Raw genomic sequence first — 13,388 nt, forward strand, 5'->3', positions numbered from 1 at the left:
CGGAGACAGCTCAGTGCATTTTTATTTTCCTATTAACAGCTATCTAATCTTTAACATGAAGTAACCTGTGAAATTCTGCACATTTAGATTTGTAAAATACACCTTGACCCCAGTCTCCACAAATATATGCATTATTATTACATTTATTACTGCTAAATTTTGATGTGGACGTGACTGCTGCGTTGTGACTGGAATTCCCCCAGTACAGGTTTTCCAAGTAAGGGGTGGCCATTAATTGCACATTTAAAAAATTTGTGGTGTTAATGGAACTTTAAATTAACTCAAAATTAACGCACTAATTTTGACACCCCTTATTTTTTAGATTTATTTAGTCTCCAATATTCTCCTTTAGGGTTGTAATACTTACCCTCTCATCAAATCCAGTTATTTTAGCATGATACTCTGGCAATGGTTTGGATCTGCCATCATATTGACCTAGAAGAAGAATATTCAGGACCAAAAGAATTAATGACCAATGGATAACCTGACCAAAGAAAAAATAAATAAATCTTAAAAAGAACTTGTTTATTTTGTTGGATGAAATCTACTGACCAGGGATCTCCAGCTGGTTTCTGAACGGGTCTGCCTTAAAAGCACTCAGCCAGGGCGAGTACTCCTTCAGGTTCCCAGGTTCCTTCTGAAAGCCCCGCATGGAAGATGCGAAGTCGTCCACGCGACGCAAAAATGTTGTTGTTTTCCTCTGCTCAAATAACTTGCTGCCTTTACTTCCCAGCAAGTGCTCCACATCTTTAGCAAATTTCTGTGGATGAAAAACCATAATTTTTGGCACATTTCTTAAAGGGGTTAAACATTTTCTATAATTTACATTTCTGCTCTTTGCAAGCCCCACATTTATAAATTACCTATTAGTGTTGTAATGATTATAAAATAACACATTTACCCACGTACACAATTAGAATTACAAACAATGTTCTTAAAATGCATTACAAGATTAGAAAGTAAGTACTGTACAATACAGACAAAAAAAATATGAACAAACTTGGATAAATTTCTTGCGAAACATCCCATGACCCTCTTTTTTGCTATCCCCGAGTGAAGAGTGCATCTCATTGTACATGATCTCCATTTTCTTCTTGTCGAAGTCCGTTTTTACCAGTTCGTTTTTTACATTTTCCCACCAATCCTGCAGAGACCAAAAACAACAACAATAAGTCCAAAGCGGGCAGCACAACGTTAATCATGGCTAAAATGGCACTTGTTACCCTAAAAATCATTTCAGGATTTGTGAGCTGTTGCAGTGCATCCACAAATTTCTTCACAGCTTCTCCCTTATCCAGTATGCTTTTCATCCTGTTGATGCAAATGAGGGTGAATAGTTGTTAGTGTTTAAGTACCCACAGTCAGCTGGGATCAGTTCCAGCTCACCTGTGCCCATAATGACGGAGTGCTCTATAGGATATAGATGGATATTTATATTACCTGTTGACAAATTCCTGCTGGCGGTAACCAGTAGCAGAGTCCTCAAAGTGATAATTTTCACTACTGATCATTAAAGCGTAAACCAGAGCCTGGGGGTAACATTCTGCTATCTGCTCGATGGAGTACTGCACGGCCACAGCTTGAGGCTTGTCCAAAAGGGCCACCATCTGACTGATCCAACCAATCAGCATCCAGCAGGGGACCGATGCCATCTGCATACAAACAAATCATGCTGTTTAGAAGTCAATATGTGGATTGTCGTTTACAAGGAAGAGCTAAAGGTACAGTAAGCTTATCCACTACTGGTTGTAGCCTCAACCAGACTCAGTGTACAATTTGTTATATGCATCTGAGACTTTCTGAGGTTTAATAGGTAGCTTAAAACATATTTTAGTGGGCAAGCATTCATGGTTTAAATTACGGTTACTGACGTATAAACATTTTTTCAGCTTTGTTTTTACAAAATAACAATCAGATATTATATTATATTATAAGTATTTTGTCCTTTTGAATGTTAAATTTCAATATAGAGAAAAACTAACAAGATATTTGGATTCTACATCTGAAACGCTCCTAGGGAATGTTGTTGGCTACTTTTTTAATGCTTTTTTTTTTTTTTATGTAGATCAGTGTTGTATACTGTATCCTGATATAATGTTCTGGATTTGTATTCATCAAGGAATTGTTTTTATTATTTTTTAACTCTCTAAAAATCCTCTTTAAAGTAAAATGCAAAAGTTTGTAAAAATAAATAAGTAAATAAATACACAAAATGTTATAATACTACAAAAAAAAAAAAAATCAAAAAAATATTTTAGCCCATAAAATACAATTTCCAGTGAAACTACCAAAAGAAACACTGAAATGACTGCAAATCCGAACCTTGACCAATGACACAAACCTCATTTGTCATGAGGTCCAACGTCTCTGAAGGATACAACTCAATGAGCTGTAGCAGTCGAGGGAACTTGAGACGAGCCTCCTCAGAGTTCATTTTTAGGGCTTTCAACATGCTTTTCACGACATAGACTGGCAAAGTCAAAAGGTCCGGGAATTGATTGCCTTCAATAAATAAATACATGATCAAAATGTTGATTTCGGAACATTATTAAAAACATTGATTGCCTAAATTCACAAACTCACTTGTGTCACCCTGATCCTCCTGACGCAACAGTTTGTCACAGAAATCCGCTAAACACATGTATGTTTCTACAATGCTGCTGGTTTCCACGCATTCATATTTATAAGTTTGCAGCTCTTCATCAGCCTTTTTGGTGGCATCACACATCAACATCAACGCTCGCAATTGTAGTCCCACTTCCACTTCCTGCAGGGAAAACATCATTAAATAACACAAATCAAAGTACTGAGAAAATGTCATTTTCATCTCTACCTTCAGATCTTTAATAGGCCAAGCACTATCTGAAAATTTGACAACTCTTTCAGCTTTGTCAGCTTCAATAGTTTCCAGAACTGAGGGACTTTTGCGTACAGCCATGGCCATGATATGGAAAGATGTTCCTTGAAGGATCTTTTGGTCTCTGTACACTTCAGATGGGGCATTCTGGCAGTCAACCTGAATATCATCTGCAGGAAAATATGTTGGGGGGTTTTCAATCTGGACCACATCAATTGTAAATGTGGTTTGACTTTAGAATGGTGTTTCGTTTTATATTTGTGTGTTTGACTTAATGGCCCTCACTCACCCAAAAGTGGGACAGCCTTGAGCATCATATTGAGTTGCTCCAAAGGTCCCTGAGCTTGGCTGCGTTTATGGCTGTAACGGCTAAAACTGTGGACCCAGCGCAGCAACCATTTTCTGTTTGTTTTGGCATCTCTGTGAAGTTCCTTCATCAGCTTGGTGGCGACAGAAAAGTTATTCTGAAAGCAACAAAAAAAAAAAATGTAGTTACAATGAAGGCCACAATGTTACATCATCAAACATCAGCTTTGGTTTGGTCACCTGCTTCCTTGCGCTATCAGCCATGTGCAACTTCATGTTGAACTTGCAGTTGTTCACTAAAGTGTTAAGGTCCTCTGCCGTGTCATCAGTGCCATCCACTTCCATGCTATCAGTGTCAGCATGGCTTTGAAGGTTTTCCCTGATTTTGTCCAGGAAGAAACATCTGTGAAGAAGATATAAAAATGGAAGGTTTCTGAACTGATTTTTTGAAATAATGACTCTTTTTTTTCTTTTCTTCTCACCGGGATGTAATTATATCGTCCCAGATGTTCACTGGATCCATTTTAGCATCAGGATATCGTTCAGTCCATGAATTGATGAGCCGCTTGAGGGACGTCAGAGACACTAATGCATGAATCACAGTAAGTTAACAGGCTTGAAAAATCAGGTCTTTACTGTAAGAAGAATTGTCTAGAGGCAATGACAGCGTTTTATAAACTGGCTGTAAGTTTAAAAGGGTCTATCTTAAATACTATTTATTAACACCACAATAAATCTAATTTATTGGATTAATTTTACAAGGAAAGATCATAGAGGTGAAAATAGTTGCGCCTATTTGCAAATGACATAATATATTGTGGATTACGTTGAAAAATTCCAGTCTCATCAATTGCAAATTATTCCTGTGAAGGCTTATCTTTAACTCATTTACTCCCAGCCATTTTCACAGAAGCAATCCCCTTCGCTCCCGGCTGTTTTACTGGATTTTGACTGATTTTGCAAGGCCCACAGAATATTGTTTTATTGCTATAAAAACATGGAACCTACCAAAAGAAACATTAAAGTCTCTTCTTTCATCAGTAAAAAAAAGATTTGTATCTGTTTCCGTTTTGCACCAATTACCATTAGAAAATAGCTAAGTTTCATCATTATTCACAAATTTATTTAGAAATGTAAGTATTGAGCTTTTTTTCAACATGGCCCTGGTTGATCTCTTTTGATCTGCTGCAACCTGCTGGCCGTTTGTGTAATAACTACAATTTCTTCAACCGCTCTTTGCAGTTGAGAGGCTGCATCAAAGCCATCAAAGCCCTGTATGCTCTAGCATAAAAACATAAATAAAATAAAAAAGTATAAATACGTCTTTGGGACACATACATTTAAAATAGAACGTATTTATAAGTTTTTGGGAACAAATGAGTACGCCAGTAACTCCTCACCTTCTCCTTTGATAAACTGCAAGAAGTCCTGGATTTCCGTCAAGGCCTGCACTGACTGCAGTATTGTTAGACGGCTTTGCGTCAGCAGTGTATCAACACTTGAGTAACTCTAAAAAGTGCAGACATTGAGTAAAAACCCAACAAAAATGTGTCCCAATGACCTTTCATCTTCAAAGTATACCTCCATAAACATCTGCATGGCGGAGTTGGTGTAGTATTTAGCGCGGTCATAATCCTCCTGCAGGATGTAGAGCAAGCTGAGCTCTTGGCTGTAACGGCTCTCCAGCAGTTTTTTGCGCTCCTCCACCTTCATGGCTTGGTCCATGAAGCTGAGAAGACTTTGGTCTCTCTCACCCAGCTGCAGCAGCTTGAGCATGCTTCGAATCATGTGCGGTAGATACTTTTCCTAAAATAAAATAAATGATTTATACTCAGTGATTATAGAATCACATTAGACTGAGAATGGGTCAATTTAAATCCCAAATGGCAAAATGTCATTTTACTTAACCTGGTAGAGAGGTTCCAGCCACATGTTCTCAAGGTTAGCAGGGGTATTTTCATCGACGTAAAATGTGGAACAGTACTGAAGAGATTTCCAGTCGGTCAATTGGCTGTAGGCCTCCATTGCAGCTATTTCCCAAAAGTCCTTCTCAGACTCGGTGGGCTCGCCATCAATCCAGTGTTTAGTGTTAAGAGCCTGGCAGTGTTGGAAACAAACCAAAAAATCAGTTCATCTGCATTGATGTATCATTTGAACACGAGGGATCACACACCTCATTGTAGAGCTTAGCAGCTTCAGCAAAGTCAGTGCTGGCTTCGGCTTGAAGAGCAGCACAGGTGATCGGCATGGTCCCTACTTTACCGGCAAAGATGCCACGGACAACATCATAATCCTCCAAATCTCTGTAAAGCCTATGGAACAAATGAAAGAAAATTCAAGAGACATTTGGCCAAAACAAATCACAATCAATGGACGTTATTGACAATAGAAACTTTAGAAACTTCACGCGATACAGTCGTCATTGTGATATAAAGCTCAAGATAGGTAGTCAACTTTTGGTACCTTGCGAGGTGGACCCATTTTTTGGTATCCGGGGGGATTTCTTTGCGTCCACGTGACCTTTTGGTGGACGGTTCATCCTGGTCTGAAATGTGCAGCAGACATTCTTCCAAAAGCAGGACGCCCGATGGCTGCTGAAGACCTGCGAGGCTTGTGGAGCTGATCAGTGCTGGATCGATGTGCAGCAGGTCTTTATGCTGGTAGCACATGTCCTTACGGGGTAAAATGATGCGCAGAGTTATGTTTAAATTTAAAGTAAAAGTCACAAAGTACTACTAAAAAGAATACAAAACACACTGATAAGCGAGACCTCAGACTACAGTCACGATGATTCTTTGATTTAATTAAGCCATTTTAACAAAAGCAGTCAGTGTTCCCAAATTAATGACTTTGAGGAGGGGGAAATCTCAGATTTTCTTTTATGGCCATAGTGCCACTCTCTACTTGCATGTTAACTTCTCTGAAAGTAAAGGCTCAAACCTATGTATGTGTAAAAAAAGGTGAGATAGCCGGCAAGACACATACCTGCACACATGCTATAAACGGTGGGAAGCAGAGCGTACTCTTGCCCAGGAATTTGTTCATGGTGCATCGAAGGTCCTCTTTAATTTCAACTGCTTGCTGCCTGGATTTCTGGGTTTCCATTTCTTGAAGGATGCCGGTAAACAGTGAACTGAACAGTTGTTTGGCCAGAATTGGATCTCTCTAAGAGGCAGGCAAAAAAATCATTATTTATGACACTCTGGTATTTAGAAGCAACAGTCTGCTGGAAGGAAAATAACCTGTGCCACTGCTTGAAGAGGGGCAATAAGGTTACTGTATGGGATTTGGATGTCTGGAAAGTCTCCCACTCTGTAGTTGCGATACAAAGTCACATGAGCTTCCTTTCGCAGCCTTTGATCAGCTTTTTGCTCCTGCAGACGACAAAGAAGCACTGAGTAACTTTCAGTAACTGTATGTTTAAAATGTACAATTTTGTTGTGGTGAGAATGACCTAGATACGATGATATCATCACATTACTTTGCTTATTAATTGCTTGTTATTGTGTTTCTTTTGTTTCCCCATGTACGAATATAAGGATCGATGAATCATAGAAAAACTCATTCAAAGAGGTAGTGGGAGTGCATACAATTGACCAGTGGTTCCCCAACTTATTTTCAGTGACCCCTGTGAAATATTTTTCTTTAAGCTAAGTACCCCCTAACCAGTGCAAATAATTTCTGATTGGGGGAACGAAAAAAAAACAAAAAAAACAACAACTTTAAACCGAGTGCTGTGCCATCCTTGTCTGATTTATTAACTCTATTTGTATTTATGTGGTCTCTTGAACTATTTGGAAATAAAATGAAATAAATAATAATTATTATTATCATTATAAATCAAGATTTGTGAATACAAATGATCAAAGTAAAGTATTTTTAAAGTCATCTTTTGAGACCATAGTGAAGTTCCGTTCTCAAAAAGAAATAATTAACTGAATATTAAAATAAAAATTTCAAGTGCTTGACATGATTCTCGGTGCCATATGACAAGTTGGGTCGCACCATTCTGGTATGGGGGAGATGCTGGGTTTTTAGGACACTGAAAATTGAGTACCCTACTAAATAAAAAAATAATTTTATGAATTTATAGTTTTCTGAAATATTTACATGTACTTTTAAAATATATTTTAAAATCTCACGTACCCCTGGAGTGCCTTCACGTACCTCCAGGGATACACATACCCCATTTAAGAACCACTGTTATAGGAGATTAGATATGATAAATTTGTACATTCCGATTGTGAGTTCATTACTACCTTCAGTCGCTTTTGTTTTTGGACCTCTTTTTGTGCAAAAACTAGATCCTCCTGGTCCTTGAGAAATCGGCGTCTCAGTTGAAGGATTTTTTGACGTTTTTCATTTTCTGCTGTTGACAAGACACGCAATAGATAACTTCTTCCTATGCCATCCTGAGTCATACAAAGTTACCGTTTGAACAAAAGAGTTTTGAAAACATTGATCCTTCAGACCTAATGATAAAGCTGACTGACCTTTTGCATGACTGTCCACCTCATCTGTCGAAGCAGAGAGGCGCACTAGTCCAAAGCTTTCTCCCACTGGTCGCCTTGCCGTACCCTGCCTCGCTGCCTTCTTTTCAAACACCATCAAGGAGGACACAGATTCAGACACTGAATACTCTGCAAATGTGTCCACACTGCTGCCAGTAAGCCAGTTGTATGCTGTGTGTCGACCTGTCCGAGTAATCAACAAAGGAACATTTATCCCCAAACTAATCCGGCTAGTCTGAGGATATTTACATAGTAATTAAAATATTGAGAATCTGCGATTAATTAGGCATACCGGGTATTTGTGTTTGGGTAAACTGAAGTGAGGTCTGAGTGGCTCGAAGCTTCCCCTTCATGGCTCCTGATTGGGTAAGTGCCACACTCTCAGGGCCTTGAGAGCTTTGTGTTTCAACAAACATTGGAGTCATCACCGTATTCCTAAAGCGCCAGTTGGAATCAATCAAATAATCCTATTGGGTGGAAGAAAAAAAGTTTCAGGATCAGTCCAAAACAGTCAAATGTCTTCACTTGAAATCAGGAAAACAAACAAACCTGGAAAGTGCATTCTGACAGAGGATACTCAAATATGTTTCGTTTGAAGTCAGGACTCTGACTAGTCATTTCCAACAAGAGATTGGTTGCCAGGCTTAAGAAACATCTCTCTATCTGACAGGTGTACAATGAATGAAGAACTGTCAACATTCGCTCCAGAGTTGCGGTTGGAAGGCGCTTCTCCTGACTCCAGAAATTACGAACATACAGCCTGAAAGAAAGAATAGTAGACGGGGAAGATTATGTCAGAACAAAAACAGATTGCATTTGCGTTAGTTAATACTTACTGAAGGCCTTGGTTCTCTTCAGACAATCCTTGAAGTAGTGTCTCTTTAGCTGTATTCAAAACTTCCAGTGACGTGCTGTCTGTCATGCTCTCTTCATCACTAGAGACAACAGTGTAGCAGCCAAGTGGTCAAAACAACCCAAAACTAAGTCAATCCATTTTTTGGGTCAAATATACATTCAAATCAACTTTACGTCAGGGGAAAATATGGAGAGAAAAAAGAACAACTTTATTGGCGGTAGATGCTGTATTGCATACCTATAGTTGTCCTGGATCCACATGAGAATGTCATACATTCTCTCTCGGCACACTGGTGAAGGGTGGGAGACAAATGATGTCACAGCCCCGAGGAACTCCTGAAGCTGAGGTGGAGTCAGGCGAGGAAGAATTTTGTGGATGATTTCAAGACACACTCTCTGCATTGCTTCGTCCCTTAATGCATGTACAGTAGAGGGGGAGGGAAATATTGTATGTCAGAACCTGAATCCTCCCAGTACACTACTATACTTACAAAAAGTTAAGGATATTACGAGTTTGGTGAGATTGCACTACAACTTTTACAGGTGAACCTTCTCTAAACATTTAAATGGACATGTCCAAATGTTCAATATTTCAGTACTTTTTGCACAATTTGCTGTTCCATAAAAAATACCTGAATGGCTAACTTTACACCAGATGTTTGATATTTATCTGGCAAAACTCAAGCTTTGGTGGCTGAGGGTTAACGAAGAAACTATTTGAATGTCTGTAACGGGGTACCGCAAGGGTCTGTTTTAGGACCACTGCAAGTTTACCTGTAAATGTAATAGTGCATTTTATACTGAAATGTCATCCAGCTGTGGAGGACCAAAACTGCAAAAATTCTAAATAAATAAATGACTAAAAGTGAAAATAAAACCGGATATAAAAAAAATACAATTTGAAAATGAAATCCCCAAAAATATAAATGGAATTTATATATATATATATATATATATATATATATATATATACACATACATACAGACACACATTTGTATTTAATTTTTGAATTATAGTTTTTATATTCATTTTTATTTTCACTTTTAGTCATTTATTTATTCAGTCATTTGAAAATAAAAAAATATAAATACAAAATTAAATACAAATGTATTATATATATATATAGTTGTTTTTATTTCCATTTATATATATATATATATATTTTTTTTCTTTTTTCAAATTATATTTTTTTATGTCAGTTTTTATTTTCACTTTTAGTAATTTATTTATTTATTTTCTCATTTATTTATTTGGAATTTTGGCAGTTTTGGTCCTCCATACCAGCAGGTGCTTATTCATATGAGTAATGTAATGAATATTACACCCTCAATAAATTTGTTGCCAGTAGTTGCTCTCTCTCTGGTACTATAACAGAATACACAAAATATATAAGCGAGGAGACAAGTAGCAAAAAAATGTACCGTACTATATATCCTTAAGATATTTACACATCCTCAAATACATACAATATTCAATATCAGGAGATTCTCAGTAAGTAAAAAAGCTGGTTGACACTTACCTATGACCCATCATCTGAATGAATCCTGTGGTTTTAAGCTGCAAAAAAATGTCTGGGATGACATCAGCTCGACTCAACACACACTCCAAACAGTTCATTTTTAATATGCCGTGCAACTTTGGCAGCTGGTAGAACACAGGATTGACAAACCTGCAACAGCCAAAGAGGAAACCATAAAACCATAGTACTGTACATATTTTTGCCAATGTGTACACAAGCAAAACTCACCTATCCATAAAAGGAGGAAAGTGCTTTGACACTTTGTTCACACAAATAATGAATTTGTCATTCATTTCTTTTTTCTTCAGATTTGTTATCTGACTTGCAGCAAGATTGAGAAGTTCTTGGTGATGCTAGGGGAATAAATTAGAAGAGTTACATCTCAATCTATTTACAGTATGATATATAAATTAAGAGCGTCAATTCAAATATAACTCTAATAACCAAAGCGGGGGAAATATCATACATTTTCCATGTCAGTCATGTTCTTCAAGATCAGTCCAATAATCTCAGCAGCAGCTGAGTAGACATCTTTATACCTTACAAAGGTAAGGTTGTTGGTGAGGGACTTGATGTACCTGCAATGACGTGCAGTATGATTAAAGATCATCAATGCAAGTGGTCCTTGCCCTATAGCCTAAGCAGAGTGGAACAATGTGTGCAGACTAAGGAAATGAAATTGTATGGTAATATGACCAACATCTTATAACTAATGCCAAAGGTTACACAAGGATGCCCTTGCCATTTTTATTCCAAACAGGTTTACCTGTCATACTGAATTCCACAGGAGGCATCGTAAGCAGGGAGGTTGTTGGCCAAGATGATTCCGAGCAACTGAAGCCCGACAGAGTTGTCTTTACTTTCTGGGTTCGTGCCACAGAAGCGCTCATATATCAGACTAAAAACACACATTAAGTGAAAATACCAGTTACTTTTTTAAATACAAAAAGTTTGTAACTGATGTCAAAGCTCACATTTGCATTTTCTTGTCACCTCTGACAATTTACTGAATTTGCTTAAAACCTTCAAACAAATCAAGAACAATTCAATTGGAGCTTGCAGTCACTTTACAGTAGCTAAACAAATACTGAAGCTCAAAGTTCTGGAACAAGAATAATAATAAATTTTTAAATGGTTTACCTACCTGTGAGGCACATACAGACATTCTTTCCAGCACTCCACCAGAGTCCGAATGATCTCCAGGTTATGGCGAAACACAGACCTCTTTGGATGAAAGCTGTGCTTCATTAGAAACTCGAGCAGGCGATTGGCGAGCACTTCATCTCTCACGTTACCCTGAGATGAGAAAATATTGTTACGCATGTCAAAACTTTCACCAGCCATCATGAAAGTAGTTGATGACAATAACTATGTGTAACAATTTTTGTTTTGTTTTGACAATACATAGTAGTAGCAGCGCAAATATGAGAATATACAACCTTGGGTCTTGCTAAGCTGGTCCAAGACAACACTGTGACCACAATATCCACAACCATAAAATGGATACCCTCTCCTCCATTGCTTCCAGATACAACTAGCTGTAGGAGTGGCCCAAGCCAGTGCTTGGCATACGGTCGAAAGACCTACAAATAATAAAAAAAATGTAAAAATCAACAAAGATTCTTAACATTTTAATTCACATCAGAATCATCAACATACAAGGAATTTGTGGCTGGCAGTTGACGTCACTCTAGTACTACAGTAAAACAACAACAAAAACATAAATTGACACATAAATTGATATTCACCTCCTCTGTGTTGATGATTAGCTTTGAAATGAAGAGTCTGATATTGAGTGGTGTGGCTGGATTCATTAGTTTTCCATGTAGAAATTTCATCCATGGAGGAAGGTCACTGGGGACATTTCCCTATTTCACAAACAAAAGGAAATCTTTTACCAATGACCGTGACAGTGCCTCCTTTTTCCCCCCTTTTTTTTTTTTTACAATAAAATAAATACACGTGGCTTATTGACCTGTTCAATTTTGGGAGTTATGTTGTTCCTTTGCATGTGACAAATGAGAGCTGTCATGGTCGCCATACATTCATGCTGATTGAGCTCATCCATTTCCAGGTCCACTGTTGCATCTGGGGAATAAGGTGTCTCCTCTGTCTGTTAAATGTATAATTTCCAGACACACAAATAAGATCACGTAAAGAATATGGGGCAAAAAACATGGTAAGCTTTAGTTCAGTGAATACAACTTACGGCCTTTGTTATAGTGCGTCTCTCCCCTTCAGGCTTATGGGAGCTGTAGGAAAAACTTTGTACGCCGGTGGAGAAATCAAACTGACTCATCTCCTCGCTCAGACTGCTATCAGCCATGTACGACTGTGAGGATAAATATACTGGTGCCTCTTTAGACACCAAACAAAAAGACGATGCTCAACTAATATCGTATTGTTATAACATCAGAAAGTTAACACTCAATAATAAATACCTCCATTCTCCTCGCTCACTTCCTTTCGAATCATAGTATATTTCTTCTTTCTCTCAAGAGGGACCTGCATTGATAAGTACATAAAGGATGCAATGTTGCCTGACATTTTTTTTCCCAAACTAAAAAAAAAACAACCTAACATACCTCGATAACAACTGGGAAACTGTAGGTTCTTTCAACGTCAATGATATTTTCCAAAATGAACTGGTTCTGGGTAAGTTCAAATGAAAAAAAATTATAAAATAAAAATAAAGGACATCTTAACTTATTTGTGACACATGAATTACAATGACAGTTTGAGTGGATTTTACAGTTTGGCCGCACCTTTTCTGGTTTGTCACTGAAGAGGAAGCCATAATAGAATTTGGGCTCATTGAAGCTGCAGCTGATGGCAGCGATGGCGCAGTTGTACGCAGCACAGTGGTACTGCCTCCTAAGCTCGAGGAGCTGAGTCTCCCCAGCCATATTCTCGGTGAACGTTTCAAAACATGACCTGATAAAACGTATTGAAAAGATTCCTCATCATCATTTAGTCATAGGGAAACCCGTACATAAACACACGGCATCTGTAGAAGTCAAGGCGGCGTCCTACTTAAGCAATTTCTTTGATAGCTCGTTCCCTTCAGTTTTGTCTGTGCCACAGTAAGCCGAATTGATGCGAGATTCCTTCGAATAAACTTCCTCTTTGGGAAGCCGAGAATAGAGAAGGTCCATCAGTTTGAAACAGCCATTCTTCTTCACCAGCTGCATTTCAAACCCTGATTCACTTGCCTAAAAAAAATAGACACTCATGAGTGTGTTCCTCAGATCGCACAAAAACTAGACTTAACCTGTCAACGGAATAATTTGAATGATGAACTGTTATAACAAAAGATGCCATAAAAATAGGAATGGGTGA

General features: G+C 38.0%; 1 protein-coding gene across 2 annotated transcripts in view; it reads right to left on the minus strand.

Annotated features, from left to right (window-relative positions):
* Positions 1 to 13,388, minus strand: part of prkdc (protein kinase, DNA-activated, catalytic subunit) — a 32,427-nt gene that overhangs the window by 4,235 nt on the left and 14,804 nt on the right. Inside the window, exons 42-78 of one of the 2 annotated variants that reach the window (XM_086065804.1) lie at positions 13,083 to 13,261; positions 12,815 to 12,983; positions 12,635 to 12,700; positions 12,491 to 12,554; positions 12,259 to 12,407; positions 12,025 to 12,162; positions 11,798 to 11,917; positions 11,489 to 11,632; positions 11,194 to 11,345; positions 10,816 to 10,947; positions 10,516 to 10,627; positions 10,278 to 10,402; positions 10,050 to 10,199; positions 8,768 to 8,941; positions 8,511 to 8,609; positions 8,224 to 8,434; positions 7,967 to 8,141; positions 7,657 to 7,857; positions 7,423 to 7,529; positions 6,406 to 6,537; positions 6,149 to 6,328; positions 5,627 to 5,835; positions 5,337 to 5,475; positions 5,072 to 5,260; positions 4,745 to 4,969; positions 4,564 to 4,672; positions 3,646 to 3,748; positions 3,404 to 3,566; positions 3,147 to 3,321; positions 2,834 to 3,027; positions 2,584 to 2,767; positions 2,342 to 2,502; positions 1,441 to 1,652; positions 1,224 to 1,311; positions 1,001 to 1,144; positions 553 to 760; positions 368 to 435 (exon numbers count right to left, since the gene is read on the minus strand). In XM_086065804.1, the coding sequence (XP_085921930.1) occupies positions 368 to 435; positions 553 to 760; positions 1,001 to 1,144; positions 1,224 to 1,311; positions 1,441 to 1,652; positions 2,342 to 2,502; positions 2,584 to 2,767; positions 2,834 to 3,027; positions 3,147 to 3,321; positions 3,404 to 3,566; positions 3,646 to 3,748; positions 4,564 to 4,672; positions 4,745 to 4,969; positions 5,072 to 5,260; positions 5,337 to 5,475; positions 5,627 to 5,835; positions 6,149 to 6,328; positions 6,406 to 6,537; positions 7,423 to 7,529; positions 7,657 to 7,857; positions 7,967 to 8,141; positions 8,224 to 8,434; positions 8,511 to 8,609; positions 8,768 to 8,941; positions 10,050 to 10,199; positions 10,278 to 10,402; positions 10,516 to 10,627; positions 10,816 to 10,947; positions 11,194 to 11,345; positions 11,489 to 11,632; positions 11,798 to 11,917; positions 12,025 to 12,162; positions 12,259 to 12,407; positions 12,491 to 12,554; positions 12,635 to 12,700; positions 12,815 to 12,983; positions 13,083 to 13,261 (5,550 nt within the window). Of the gene's footprint in view, positions 1 to 367; positions 436 to 552; positions 761 to 1,000; positions 1,145 to 1,223; positions 1,312 to 1,440; positions 1,653 to 2,341; positions 2,503 to 2,583; positions 2,768 to 2,833; positions 3,028 to 3,146; positions 3,322 to 3,403; positions 3,567 to 3,645; positions 3,749 to 4,563; positions 4,673 to 4,744; positions 4,970 to 5,071; positions 5,261 to 5,336; positions 5,476 to 5,626; positions 5,836 to 6,148; positions 6,329 to 6,405; positions 6,538 to 7,422; positions 7,533 to 7,656; positions 7,858 to 7,966; positions 8,142 to 8,223; positions 8,435 to 8,510; positions 8,610 to 8,767; positions 8,942 to 10,049; positions 10,200 to 10,277; positions 10,403 to 10,515; positions 10,628 to 10,815; positions 10,948 to 11,193; positions 11,346 to 11,488; positions 11,633 to 11,797; positions 11,918 to 12,024; positions 12,163 to 12,258; positions 12,408 to 12,490; positions 12,555 to 12,634; positions 12,701 to 12,814; positions 12,984 to 13,082; positions 13,262 to 13,388 lie in introns of both variants that reach the window. The other variant, XM_086065803.1, reaches the window with a different exon arrangement.

The sequence above is a fragment of the Leptonotus elevatus genome, chromosome 21, assembly GCF_054856555.1.
Source record: "Leptonotus elevatus isolate MCC_2025b chromosome 21, RoL_Lele_1.0, whole genome shotgun sequence".
NCBI classification, from domain to species: domain Eukaryota; kingdom Metazoa; phylum Chordata; class Actinopteri; order Syngnathiformes; family Syngnathidae; genus Leptonotus; species Leptonotus elevatus.